This window comes from Tetrao urogallus (assembly GCF_951394365.1).
Source record: "Tetrao urogallus genome assembly, chromosome: 2".
Lineage (NCBI taxonomy): Eukaryota > Metazoa > Chordata > Aves > Galliformes > Phasianidae > Tetrao > Tetrao urogallus.
This window is the reverse complement of record NC_136814.1, coordinates 86,558,475-86,573,125: the sequence shown is the minus strand read 5'-3', so window position 1 is coordinate 86,573,125 and position 14,651 is coordinate 86,558,475. Positions and strand designations below refer to the sequence as shown.

At 37.4% G+C, this 14,651-nt stretch overlaps 1 protein-coding gene across 1 annotated transcript in view; it reads left to right on the top strand.

Moving 5' to 3' along the window:
• Positions 1 to 1,698: 1,698 nt before the first annotated feature.
• FAM83B (family with sequence similarity 83 member B) overlaps positions 1,699 to 14,651 on the top strand; it is a gene marked incomplete at both ends in the record, with an annotated part of 43,462 nt that continues 30,509 nt past the window's right edge. The window contains one exon of the mRNA XM_079550816.1: positions 1,699 to 2,142. Coding sequence (XP_079406942.1) covers positions 1,699 to 2,142 — 444 coding nt within the window. The remainder of the gene's footprint in view (positions 2,143 to 14,651) is intronic.

Below are 14,651 nucleotides of genomic sequence, written 5' to 3'. Positions count from 1 at the left end.
GAAGCTGTAAGAAACACTCCTTTCCCCCAGGCTCGAAAGCAATCCTATCTGGGAAGATCTATCCTGCTATTTGGCTGGGAGACAGGATTCAAATGGGATTATTTCTTATGACATGCTGGTGCCAGCCTCAGATCTGGATTATTCTTTCTTTGTCTTTTTTTAACCTTAGATTTCCCAAAATCCTCAGAAATCTTGGTTTAATTGAACATTTCATTGTACTTCAGAGTACCAATAAGGCATGGAAATTTTGATTTCCATTCCTAGGTTAATGCAGCAAACTTAAGTTTCCTTTCAAGAAGATTTAAACCATTCCCAGCGGACAATAGAAACATTGTTAGCAAAAATATCTGAAAGGACTTGATATGAACAGAGAATTTTATTTATATGTCAGTAAATGAAACTCTGTATGACTCTTCCTATTATACTGCCATGCTAATAATTAGGCTTACAAGGTAACCTAGCGTTAAGTTGCAAACAATACTTTGTATGTGCTTATCATAATTATTCTGGCTTCACTAGCTGTTCTTTCCTACTTCTGTTGTCTTTCTCCTAAGCTCCACATGATGCAAGGCTTGTGTCCTAGCCCTGAGAAATGAGGCACCACTACCATACATCATCATCTTTCTATTTCACATGGCTGGTGATGCCATTCCTGTGACATTATTTTTTTTTTCCGGGTTTTCTGTCTGGTGCAGAAAATCATGCAGTGTAGGTTCTAGGCGAGTTGCAGGAATTCCTTAGAGTTGCACAGGCATGAGGGAAGGAATCTTGGTCAATTGTCCTCTGTCAGCCTTAAATCCAAAACTGACACAGCAGGAACCAAGCCTTTCAATCCTTGTTCAATGAAATAAAAAAGATGGTAAGAATGAATTTTTATACCATCAGCAATAAAGAGCTTACTTATTCTTACTTATTATTAATGTTTTGGGAAAAAAAAAAAAAAAAAAAAAAAAGGTGAGATTAAAGCAGCCGCTCCTTTTGGCAGAAGGAACGAGCAGGGTGGAAACTAGACATCAGATTGCTGAATCAGAGTTTGATCCCAGATGTGGGAGGGGACACCTTTCTGGAGTTCCTCATAAGTCACTGAAATGAGGTAGGCTGTACCTGCTTAGGAGCAACAAATGGATTAGATCAGCATGGGAGAACAAACAGATAAGAAGTAGGAGCTGAATTACTGTAATTTCAAAGAAGCCAGAGAAAAGGTATGTGTTGCATCAAAAATTAGGAAATAATTGTTTTCTGAAGTGTTTCTCTCAACACTACTCTGTCAGTTGTTATTATAAAGAGACTTTTGAAACACTGCCTACAGTAGTGTACTGGAGTATACTTTATGTATGTGTTACTGGTGCAGATCTTCAGTGTTCTGCTGTCTTTTAAATAGAAGACTTTCACCAAATCATTTCACATGCTTCGTATTGCCTTAAGTGGAAGAAGCTCCTTAAGTAGCTTCCTAATAGTCATTTGGGAATATTCATCTCTGAGCATTTTCAAAACTCTTTGATGTTCTTAGAAGGTGTGAGAAAAAGGTGTCAGCAATATTATCAGAAAAGTATTTTGCATAATATCTGTGCATGTGTCTGACTTAGACTGCTACAACTATTCTGATTGTTGTCTTACTTTACTTTCCTCTCCTTCCAGGTATATTTCACCAACTCACAAATGGAAGTATAAGAGACTTTGTACAAAATATATGTGAAAATGGAAACCTCATCTTTATTATCATCCCTACATGATGAATGCAGATCAGACAACTTTATTGAGCCTCATTACAAGGAATGGTACCGAGTAGCTATTGATGCTCTAATTGAAGGAGGTTTAGAAGCCTACAAAGAATTTCTTTCGAAAGAGAGATGTTCAGAGTTCCTTGCAGATGAGGAAATTGATTATATTTTGAACAATGTTCATAAACTTCCCCAAAACACAGTTTATTCCTCTAACAATGCCATTGATGACACCTCTTCCTCGGGAACCTACTGGCCTATTGAATCGGATGTGGAAGCTCCAAATCTTGACTTAGGTTGGCCCTACCTGATGCCTGGAATTTCTGGTGGCACAAATATCGATCTGCTTTTTCATCCCCCACGAGCACAGCCTTACACCATAAAGGAAACTATTCGGAAGATGATACGAGATGCAAGAAAGGTAAACATGAAAAATACTGGGGGAAAAAAAAGTATCAATTATCTAGTTGGTGTTTTATCAGGAGCTTTTTTCCTCCCTTGGCAAGAAAAAAATAATCTGGCTGCTTACAATTTAACCTCATTTACAAGGGATCAGGGATTAGTTGAAGGAATTAATGAAGCATTATGACTATTTTACTGTATTGCTGACCATTAATCCATGAGAAATTTTTGGTAATCAGCATACCATTGCTTTGACCTCACTTGAATATGCCTCAAATGACACAGATCTATCCAACTTCAGGGTATAATCCTAAGGTTTCTGTCCTTCATCAGTTGGGAGTATATTCAATGGGAACATGCATCAGTTTGGCATGCTATCCTGTTGTTAGAAAAAAATAACATCTGTATGTACATTGTACTCATGCACCTTATGATTCTCAGCTTTTGTGATTTTGTGATTTTGCATGCCCATTATCACCATGAAAGTTAATTGGGAAGGTACCAGAGAGTATTAAGAGTATTACTTCTCCAAATGTACTTGCCTCTGCTTAGGGACTTTTGCATCTTGAGTTTCCTAAGACTCACATTGAGAAGATGGTGCTGTGTATGTACAGTGCATGCGCCTCTTGCTTCCTAGCATTATGTTTAACAAAAATAAAGATAAAAAATAGATCTATAATTAAGGTGTTGAGGTGGACTCTGGGCCATGTTACTTGCCGAAACAGATGTTTCAGAAGTATTCCTAGCAAGTATACCATGCCCTCCTTTCTTCTCCATGGAAAAGGTTTATTTTTGCTCTGTAAGGGCTTTAAATCTGTAGGACATCCAAGTCAAGTACCTCTGTAAACACTATTGTGACTTAAATATGCATGTAAGTGGGTGCAATAGAAGTGAATTGAAAAGGGCGTGTGGAAGGGAAGGATGTCTTTTTATGAGGTCTCTATTTAGATAAAGCATATAATTTGTTGCTACAATAGATTTATCACTAGACCATTTGTCATGCAATTTACAGCCTTGAATTATCGTCTGTTCTCAACACAAGGAAGAGAATTCTTTTTTTTTTTTTTTTCCCCTTTGTCCCTTTTAAATTGACAGTTGTTGTTTTCTTCTTTTGGATGCAGTAGGACTTGGCTTGGTTGTCATACTTTGATCTTTTTCAACTGCTGCTCCAGAGCTACTAATGTATCTACTGAAAGGTAAAGAAGGAAAACAGAGTTAAGTCTGTTGCCAAGGCCAGCTCAGATTTGTGAGATCCCGAAACATCATGAGGAAATACTGTTTCCAGTCCTTTTCCACTTCTGCTTAGCTATTTTGTTTATATGCCATCCAGGCCCTCTCCAATGACTCTCAAGAGCTGTCTAGTTAAATGTCTTTTTAGGGAGTATGTCTACTCTGAATTTGGCTTGGCAGAAAAGTAAGTGTGATTCTTACCTCTTTTTGAAAAGGAAGTTTATTCTATTTTACATTAGCTCTCTCGTAAGGCTGTGTCATTCTCATGTTACAAAGAGGATATGATGTATGTGTCACTGCCAAATGAGACAGCTGAAAGGCTTGTGTAGTTGATCAGTACAACCTCAGGAGCAGCAATCATAACACTGTTGACACAGCGATCGATACAGGTTGGTTACTTTAGGAAGCAGCAGTTAAATCTAAAAGATAGAGGGTTGTTCAGCCTCTTCTGTGATATGTGTGGAAAAGTTTAAAGGATTTCTAAGTGAGATAAAGTAAGGTATTTAAAGCATGCCTACAGCAGGCAAACACTTTGTAAACAGGCTAACCCACTTCCCCTAAGCCATGTATAAAAATGTAGTTATATTTAACAGAGTTCTGTGTTACGTAGTAGTGGAGACGTTGTCATATGATAATTTTCAAAGGAAGTAAAAAATGTCACACATGAGAAAAGAAACCTGTACAGAATAAAAAGGTTATTCAGCAAATCACACTAAACCAATACAGCTCTAAGAAAATTTGATGGGCATTTCAGCATTTTCCCAATTTCAGTGGGAAAATAAACAGACTGTTAAGATGAGAGTATTCATACTACCAAAACTTTATGCACCACACCTGTGTACCTGAGCTCAGGCATTAATTTCCCTGGACTACCTGAACACTCAGTACAGTGAGAAACCAACTCCTACGTGGACAAGTCAGAGAATGCTTCTGCAGTGATCCACCCAATAAAGAAAACTATTCAACATATTTGTATGTATTTACTAGCCCAAGAATTCATAACTGAGACTAAACTAGTTGAAACGTGCACTCTTTTGAATATCTGGAGATATATAAGGATAAGATGACATTATTAGTGGACTTACTCTTGACCTCTTTCATGCTTGATGCATCACAGTGTCACTCCTTAAAATGATTATTACTTATGTTAATTCTGACCTTAAGAAGACATGTTGTAAACAACGTTAGGCAACTTGCTTGCTGACAGCAATTTTTTCCTGACTAAAGAGGAAAACCATATGTAAGGCTATGCTACACTGTACTAAAAACTGACTGTGAAATAGTGTCGTAAGAAAATCTTGTCACATGCTTCTTAAATGTATGATCTGTAGAAAAATTATGCACATCATCTTCATGCTAAATTCAGTCAATATAACAATGGAGTCTTATATCAATGGACTGCATACTTGTGATATATGTTTCTGAACAAAGATTAGAATTTGTTGTACAGAAGATGACATTACATCACAGTCTACAGTACTTCTGTAGGATAGCTATGCTGTCAGAGTGAGGTTAGCAGAATGCCTCAGGTCAAACCGACTTGCCAACAAAGTGGGTTTACTGTTAGTGTAACTAGACCTCATCTTCAAATGATACAGCTTGCCAACCCTGCTCCTCTGTTGACATAACTGATGTTCATGCAAGGAGGCTGTTTGGCAGGACTATGTCAGTTCGCGAACCATGAATCTTTTTCAGATGTTGATGTAACCGTGTGGGGAAGAAAGCGCTGCGAGGTCTGTCTGACCTTAATGACGGACTTTGCAAACAAGCTGGTAGCCTTATTCCTCGTGTTTTGGAAAGTTGTACCTTTAATCACTGGTAGGTTTCTAGCTTCTCGGAAGCTTGAGGTGTTCATACAGCCTGACTCATCCCAGCTGAGCTGTCTGAACCACAACTGATAATGTTTAGCAGTTTTTCCTGACAAGATTATTCATCTGAGAAATGGTATCAAGATGATTACTTATCTTTGTCAATCTTCCTCCTCTTAATATAAAGTAACACAGAGATTTCAATAATGAAGTGTTCTTCCCCTGTATGACTTTTCATGAGTTGCCTCAAAACTGTAAGTTGTGAAGCTTGCACATGGGTTTTACAAACATCTTGTACTGTTTTCTCAAGCATGATTGACAGGGCAAGGGAACAGGGAAAGGGCAGGACATAGCAGCAAAGGGTCCTTCTGGATGCATGTTTTTCTTTCACTTCGTTAACTGGATTCCCCTTTCCACCACTGAAACATTCCTACATACCATAGAGAGAATGCATAGTTCTGAGTCTTTTAGATTGATATCCAAATAAGGATCAGCTCTTCCTGGAGAGAATTCAAACCTGTTTTGTTAAGAATCATGTTGTTTAGACAACCCAAGGATTACTGCTTTGCAACACAAGCCAGAAAACATTGAAAGACTTCCTTGAAATACTTTTGGGATTCCTGATGGAATGTATTAAGTTGCAGGCTATCCAGTTAATATGCCACACTTTGCACTGATTTATTTTATTCAAATTGTGTAGCATCTTAAACCTGGATTCATAAAATCAGCAATAATTGTAAGACTTTTTAAAAAGTTATTTCTTAAGAAGATTGAGATCTAGATGGTTAATGTATGATTATTTTGGAAAATTGAAGAGAGGCAAGTGTTTCTACTGAAATTGGGTTTTTTAATGTTTACAAAACTTGAAGCCATGAGAAAGAATTAATTTATAGTGTAAAAGGGTGTAACCTGTTATTAAGTCTTGCTGGACCACCTGTATGTAGGCCTTTAGTAAGTTACAGAGGACTTTTTTGAGTTCTTGTGAGAGAACTATTGTATGAAGTCTAAGTATCATTTCTGTCTTGTCTTGCAGAGTCCTGGCCTAAGTCAAGTAAATAAAAACAGTTGACTCTTTTTACATCTGTGGAAAAAGGAAATTAATTTCTTCTGATTTCTTTTTTTCCCCAGTTTGTTTGATTTGTTTTCATACTTTAAGGCATGAGCAAGAGGATGTGCATAACAGAAAAAAATGATCATATGGTATTGATCTCCTTGTTTGGATATCTGCATAGATACAGAAATAATGATCTAGTACTAGCTGTATACAAATATGAGAGAAAACCAGGCTCTTTATGTGCTTATATGAAGAGTGATGCCTCCATGCAGAAAGAAACTTGTAGAATATGGGTGTGGAAGACTGTTAAGCAATCATTTTTACTCTCAACAATACTCTTTGCCAACTATTTTAAATATAATTTGAACAGAGATTGGAACAATGATATAGAATTATGCTTGCAGCAGTGCTTATCTTAGCTCATTAACTACAGCAGTCCAAGTAGATGAGAGAGAGGGGCTACAATTTATTGTTCAGAAACTGAAAAAATTACTGAATCCCAGGAAGAAGGTTGGTAAATGAAATAGTCATCCCACTGAAAAAAAAAAATTATGCTATTTCTAGAGTCCCTGATAAATGATGGATATATTTTTTAAGTTCTCAGTTGAAGATGTCCGAACAAAATTTTCCTTGCTAAGATGTGCTACTAAACAAGGACTTCAGCAGGTGTTTTAGTACCAGCTACATTTTAAAAGTGCATTCATCATCTGCTTCTGCCCACCTTTGGGTTCCTGGTATTTGCAGACCAGCATGGCAGTCATGCGTATACTTTCCAGGTGAAACATGATGCTAGCCTTTTGTAGATTCATTAGAGAGAATAAGGTTGTGTCCCAGTTTTTCTAATCACACAGGGGACATGCAACACACTGGACGAGGATGTGTTGTTTGTGCTCCTACTGTATGATTTGGTGTTTGTTCTTTGTTATCTGCTCACAGTGAGTAATCATGTCAGGTATTCACCAGACTGAATTTGCCTTTGGATTCCTCGTCCTACCTGCCCCCCTCGCCCCCTGCCTTGACATTGTTTGCGTGAGCATAGTCATACAAGTGATGATAAATACAAAGAGAAGAGGCATCAATAGGACACTCTTTGAAGTGGCCACTCAGATTTTGTAAGAGGGGAGTAGAAGGACTTAATGATCAAATTGTACTTAAAACTGAAGTGTGTGGAAATGCTAATTTAACTGCTAACAGGAAATCATCTTAATTTGACCTGAATTTTTAACACATGGGAGAACTTTTATAACTTCTGGAGAAGAGGTTTTGAGATGTGAAAGTTTAGGAGGGCAGGGATGTAAAAGAGCACAAGCAAACACCAGAGGCCTAGGACTTCTGTTAAGTGCATTTCTTCTACACCATTTCTCTATACATTATATTCACTCACAGGATCTAAAACTGAAGAGCAAGCAGAGGCTAGGATTAGCATGAGGAGGGAGAATCTGACCAAAAAAAAAAAAAAATAATAGTGTAATCAGTTGAGAAGTTTTTGCTCACAGGGTTTCTATCATGTCAAAGGTTTGCAGGTCTGTTCACCAGTATTTGATGCTTGTGTTTTATCTGAAAAGAGGCAGTGAACTGATTGATAGGCATTGCCTTTTTGTGTCACAGCTGTGCTAATGCATTATCAAAATACTGCACATCTATGATGGATTTAAAAATGAAATAAGGAAAAGTAAAGATCAGACCTTACAGATAGCTGTATTTATTAATGTCTGCCTAGTATATGAGAAGTAAGCGCATACATATGTTTTGTGGCAATATTTTTCATTAAAACATTTTCTCTTATTGACATAAATCTTTGTCAGTCTAAACAAGAAAGTGCTATTAAAAAGTCATTTATACTTCTTGTGCATTCCGTAAAGTGTTCTTTAGGCATATTCAGGAATACCTTTGTACTACAACATGCTGAATAGATTATAAGTAAAGATCTGCTATAAATACAAAACTGTTGACATAAAGTGATATTGCTCAGGCAAAATGGTGCTTCTAGGTGCCAGTCCAGTGTATTTGGGGTTTGTTTCTCTCTTTTTCTTCTTTTCAAAAGAAAAACAATAATGTTGAAGCCATTTTTGTTCTTCTGAATTCCTATCCTCACAGATCCTAGTAGATCTGTCTGGGTTTTCACAAGTTTTTCAGCCAGGGAAGAATCTTGCCTGAAGATCTATAGGCTTAATCATTTCACATTCAGTATTGCCATCGGCCTTTTTTGATCTTTTAGTATAGTGTTTTATCTCAAAGAACTTTCCAACATAGCCACTGCTGCTCTGAGGAATGAAGAACACATTTTGGGCAATTTTAATCTTTAAATTCATTTGTCATGTATCAGAATTTGGAAACGCAAATACTCTACTACTTATTCAGGTAGCATTTCAAAGGAGCATTACCCTGCTGTAGGAGTGTTCACGTAGTATAATAGAAACTACATGGAATGTGGAGATCAGCTGATGTGGAGGAAAACACTCTTGAAGCACAAAAACCTGCTAGCTGCTGTCAGAATTTCCCATTCTCATGTTCAGGAATGGGGGTGAATGCCACTGAGTTATTTGTATTTAGTTTCTTAATACAAGTGTGTACTTCACTTGCAGTTATTTCAGAACAGCTTGCTTGTAGCTGTGTTATTTTCCCCATGGAGTAGTACAAGGCACTGTAATAATCGAACTACGCTTTAGAATTCACCTCTCCAAAACAAGTGCAGACTTTTTCAATGATATCAGTGTGATCACGATTTTCCCTTTAGCCTTCTGTTAAGTTACATCTGTGTTTCCTAATGAACAGGTGATATTCTGTACAACCAAAATTAAAGTCCACATTTTCAGCATGCTTGGGACCTCAGAAGGCGTTTGTATTTGGAAATCCTATCCTGATTGACCTTACCTAGAGAGGAGAGAAGTGAGGGCTGTCATAACAATCACATGCTGTAACTAGGGTTTTGCTCATTACTTTATAGGAGTTCCTACTGCCATCCATAAAATGACTCACCTCAGTACAGCTGTTCAAAATAAATAGTTGCAAGGTCTGGCTACAGTTTGCTTGATAAACAAAGTTAACAAATTTATTGTACGTTAGTAAGCCTGTTGAATTTACAGTAGTGTTATTTATGCATGTAGCTATCTCTGTTTCTCTTACCTTTGCCATCTTTTTCCCATTTGTTGTGTGTTTGTTTTCTTAAGCTGTAAACATTGCTATGTTTTGCCTTAAGTCTGTATCCTGTACAGCTGACTGGCATCTTAGTGTTCCTGATTGGCAGAAATGGCGCTGCCACAGTAGATTCAGAATTTATATGCTCTTCTTTATCCTCAGCCATCAAAGAATATGACCAAAGTGTTTGCAGTTTTGTAGATGAGAATATCAAGCCACAAAGGCATTGAATTTCAAAAGAGTAGAAAAAAGAGACAATTATAAATCAAAAGCCAAAGTGTAACATACATTAGCAAACAGAGCAGGTAGGGGTTAGATAACAAATTTGTTATTTTCTCATCTCTGTAGGTTTACTTGATAAAAAAAATCATGATTATGCATTTAGTGTTATAGCTATGAGAGCTAATGTCTGAGGAACATCAGTACTGTTCCAGACATGTTTGCGTTAGTATATGACAGTAGCTTTGTACTGCTTACTTTTCAAAAATGTATTTAGAAGCATAAATGTCTTCCTTATCTTCAGATAAAGAGGGTGTTTCTTCAAGACACACATGGGCTGTTCTCATACTTTAGGTAAGAGCAGATTGGCTTAACTAGTTACATCTCAGTCCGAAGCACTTGCTGGAAGATGTAAGGCCTAAGAAAACTAGAACTAATCCCTCAAGCCCAGGCTCTGGTGTGACCCTTGCCCTCACAGCCAGGCATGTAGGCACAGAGCTGCCTCCAGAAAGCTTTGGTGGGGTGCCTTTTATCCAGGGCTTTTTGCTAACTGCAGCACCAGATCTCCTCAGGCCTTTTTGCTTCTGCAAGCACTCTGCTGTGAGAGATGCAGCCCCGATAAGGTAATGTGAGAAGTTCTGTGCTGTATCTCTCAGAGATGAAAAGAGAACTTTGATATCTGCTTCATCCACTAGCAGTCGGGCTAGAACAGTAGCACAGGGCTGTGTGTTCAGGTGGCCAAACGGGTGTGCCTTCTGTTCAAACAGCAGGTGTAACATCTCTGCCTCATTTTCATGCTGTTTCCTGGAGCTGCAGGCACTCTTTCCCAAGCAGGCTGCACTTCAGCTCAATAGGCTTCCTTTATGGGTTAAGCACTAGGTAAGCACTAGACATCACCTTTTAATTCAGGTGAATCTGAGTGGCATCCGCCTGCAGAAGGCATTGCAGTCAGTGTTTTCATACTAGGCTTTTGATGCTCAGTATGGCAGACTTAAACATAGGGATAAGGTGGTATAACCCGCAGAGAGAAAAGCAGGTTCCTGCTGATCCTCTGTGGGACCTTCTCAAGAAGTAGGAGCAGAGCTACCTGTCTGCGCATCGCAGACACTATGCACAGACTTTTTTAAGCCGTGCAGAATTCACTGCTAGAGGACAGCATCTCCTGATGAGAACCATTGGGGACAGCAGTGTCTGCGTTAGCAGAACCAATGTCACTCAAGTGCCAGGGACAGACTGCCAGTCACCAGACCTGGGGCTGCAGCCAGCAGCTTAAAGAACAGTAATATCTGGGGCTGTTCACTCTTCTGATAGTTCCTTGTCACTAATGGTAGATAGCACACGAACCCAGTGATTGACTGAAATGTCACTGTCAAGGCTGTGCGATTTTTTGGCTTTTGTTTTTTAGTTTTTCATAATATGCAGTATATGTGACTACACAGTGACTCTTTGATAGAGGTCAGTAACCTGTCATTGCTGGAGATAGGTCTAAAAATATCAACCATTCAGTGGATCCCGCTCTTCCATATGTGCTAAAACAAATATACAGAAGGCTGCTTTAAAATGTAACAAAAGCTCTATTTTGCTCTGAGGAAATACTTTCAAAATAAGAAAAATAAGCATAGAAATGAAGTTGGGAATTATGACTGATACATCTGTTTGCTTATTTATTTGCAATCACTTTGTTTCATCTCCTACTGCTGTATGATCGCATTATGTGAATGACTAGAATTAAATAATGCCAAATGGTTATTTTTCTGGTGATATCACTGTCTATTTTGTTCATGAATTTCAAGCTTATTGAATTATGACGACAGTCACTTGAGCTGGAAGTCATATTAGTGAGATGATTTGATTTCTTATGCACCATTTAAATTTAATGATGGAGGTGCACTCCTGGTCTGAAGTGCTGCAGTACAGTGCTGCAGTCTCTTGATGTAGGAACTCTGTCTTGATTAGGGGCTTGTTCCACTCGGTCATGTATTGGTCAGGCATGACTCCATAGGAATCAGTATCAAATGGATGGAAATAAGGCATGCATCATGCATGCAGGGGCATTTGCACTGGACACTGGGAATAGTTTCTTCATGAAGAGGGTGGTCACACCGTAGAAAGGGCTGCTGAGGGAAGTAATTCCCTATTCCTGGAGGTTTTTGAGAGTATGGATATAGGAGTGAGAATCATGGCTTAGGAAAAGGACTCAGTAAGTCAGGCTAATGGTAGGACTTGATGATCTCAAAGGTCTTTTCAAACCCAAGAGATTCTCTGATTCTGTGGTTTTTCGTATGGTGTCTGTAATGTGCAGACATTTCTGCTCTCATTCCTGAAGTGCACGTAGTACAGGGTCTCATTCGTTCCATCATCTTCAGTCTTCCCTGATGTATGAAATGCCACTATGACATTGGAAGTATGATAATGCTTTCAAATTGCTAGTCAAATCACTTTGTTGTATTGACAAGTTTTTGATAGCTCATTTTCATTCATAGGTCTAAAAGATTAGAGTGGATATTGCCTGGATAGGGCCATCTTACTCATCCTCTGTTTTATTTGCAGTAATCTGAAATTTTAAATGTTGTTTTCTAATTTTACTGGAGCAAGGGTGAAATTTAGAGATCTGGCTTGATCAGAAACTACATTGATACAGAAACTACAGAGACTCATTACAAAAACATTTTATTATATGATTATATGATTATATGATTTGATTATATGTACAATTTGTCTCATTTTTCAGACAAGTTGAAAAAAGCTTTACAGGCATTTCTTCTCGAAGCAAAATTAGATCCCTAATCCTGAAAGGTTTAAAATACTTTAATTTATGAACACGAGACGTTCCATTATCTTAATGAGCACATATGATTGCAGAATTGACACCTATGGATCTAAATGTTAGAATCTGTTGTAAAGATTATATGAAAATATTATTAAGATTTTTAAGAAATTATTAAGATTAAGAAATTATTAAGATTATAAGAAAATATGATTAAGAATCATATTTTAAGTATTTGAATTATCCATTTCTATTAAATAGTGCCACAGTAAACTTGTAATACAAAATGAACGTATATCTTTAGTTGATTTCATTCACGGATCAACTAAAAAGATTTGTGCATCTCTAAGTTGCTGTGCTTTAACTCAGCCAGCAGCTGAGCACTGCACAGCCACTCACCCTCTTCCCCCAGTGGGTGGGAGACAGAGTTGGGAAAATGCTAGAACTTGTGGGTTGAGGTAAAGACAGTATAGTGGAGGAGGAAATAATGGGAAAATAATAGTATGTATTTACAAAACAAGTGATGCACAGTGTGATTGCTCACCACCCATTGACCGATGCCCAGCCTGTTCCTAGGTGGCAGCAGCCATCCCAGCCAACTCCTCCCTCAGTTTTATTGTTCGGCATGATGCCACACAGTTTGGGACATACCTTTGGCCAGCTGACATCAGCTATCCCTATTCTGTTCTCTTTCAGCATCTTGTGCACCCTCAGCTCCTCAGTGGCAGAGCAGTATCAGGAGCTGAAATGTCCTTGGCTCTGTGCAGTTCTGCTCTGCAACAACTAACACATTGGTGTGCTATCAACATTGTTTTCATCCTAAATCCAAAACACAGCACAATGACAACAGCTAGGAAGAAAATTAACTCTAATCGGGACATAAGTAAACTGCTTTCCTTTTTAAAAACTGTAAATAATAACTGAATTGAACATATGAATATCTGAAATCCAAACAAGGCACTGAAGGTGGAAGATTTTTCCATCTCCAAATGCTATCTCATCACTCAGTTCTTCTTTACTGTTTGAAGCACACGTGGAACAGATTCCACAAAGTCTATCCCAAAGGAGTGGATACACGTGAATGTTGTAGAAGATAAAAATACCATTTCAGAGAACAAGACAAATTTCTCACGTTTATGCAGAAAGAGCAAGCATTGGTTGTGCCTATATAGGCAAAAATCATTTTTTCTCTAATTTACTTTGACTTGCCTGAACTGAAATTATTGAGTTCTCTGCTAACAAACCTGAAGAGTTTGTTCTTGGGATGGAGGCTTTGTTATTTTCTGCCACATGGCACATGCTTGCTTTACTTATACACAAGGAAAATTCCATAGATTCCATAGAGGAGTTTCTCAATGTGTACTCTGAGGCTTTTGAAATTATTGCAAAATATGTATTAAAAACTTACATACTTTTTCATGCATGCTGGCATGCAAGCAAACAAAATGAAAGAAAAAACAGTAAGATCTGATCATCTGGAATTTAGCTATTGTGATAGAACTGTCTAAAATAGTTTATAGGTTTGGGCTTTTTAAAATGTTTCGTATTCTGAAATATTTAGAAAAACAACACCTTGACAAATATTTTAATGGACAATTATGACACTATGCCCACATTAACAGTGTGTACGTAGATATATTGGTTCTGAATTTTGTTATTGTGGTTTCAAAAATCTTTGGGATCACAATTTCATTGTCTGCTAAATTTCATAGAGAGACATTGCTTATATTATCTGAGGAGGTGGCTAGCTACATTCATGATATAAAATAGTCCTCTGAGATGAAAGCCAAAAGCAAAAGCATTTCAGTTTAATATATTATTATTCACTAGTTCATAATACAGCTGTGTCGAAGGTAGTAGACTATACATATAACAAAAATACAGATGTTTGGAAAAGGAAAGCTCTAATTTCTGACATTTGTAGTAATAGTATTTAATTACAAAAATTGAAGTTACCAATCTTAGTCGTGTATATCAAACATGAATTAGGTGATGATATTTGACAGACCATAACTGTAATTGTTTTTAAAAGAACATGAAGAACTAAGTATTTAAAGATTTTATTTCTTTACTTCTAGCAAAGTACATTGACTGAAATGTTCCAGCAGCATAATTTTATAACATTACATGATAGGAAATTATTGTACTGAATGAGAAATGAAAAGTTGTGGTTTAATTCCAAATGCAGAAAACTCCTTGTCTTGTTTTAAAGACATTCAGAAGTAACAATAACATTCTATTTGGTGCATTTCGTTTAACTGTTTTTCACATATTGAGGTTCCAGCTTTAAAAAAAAAACAAAATGGAACTTA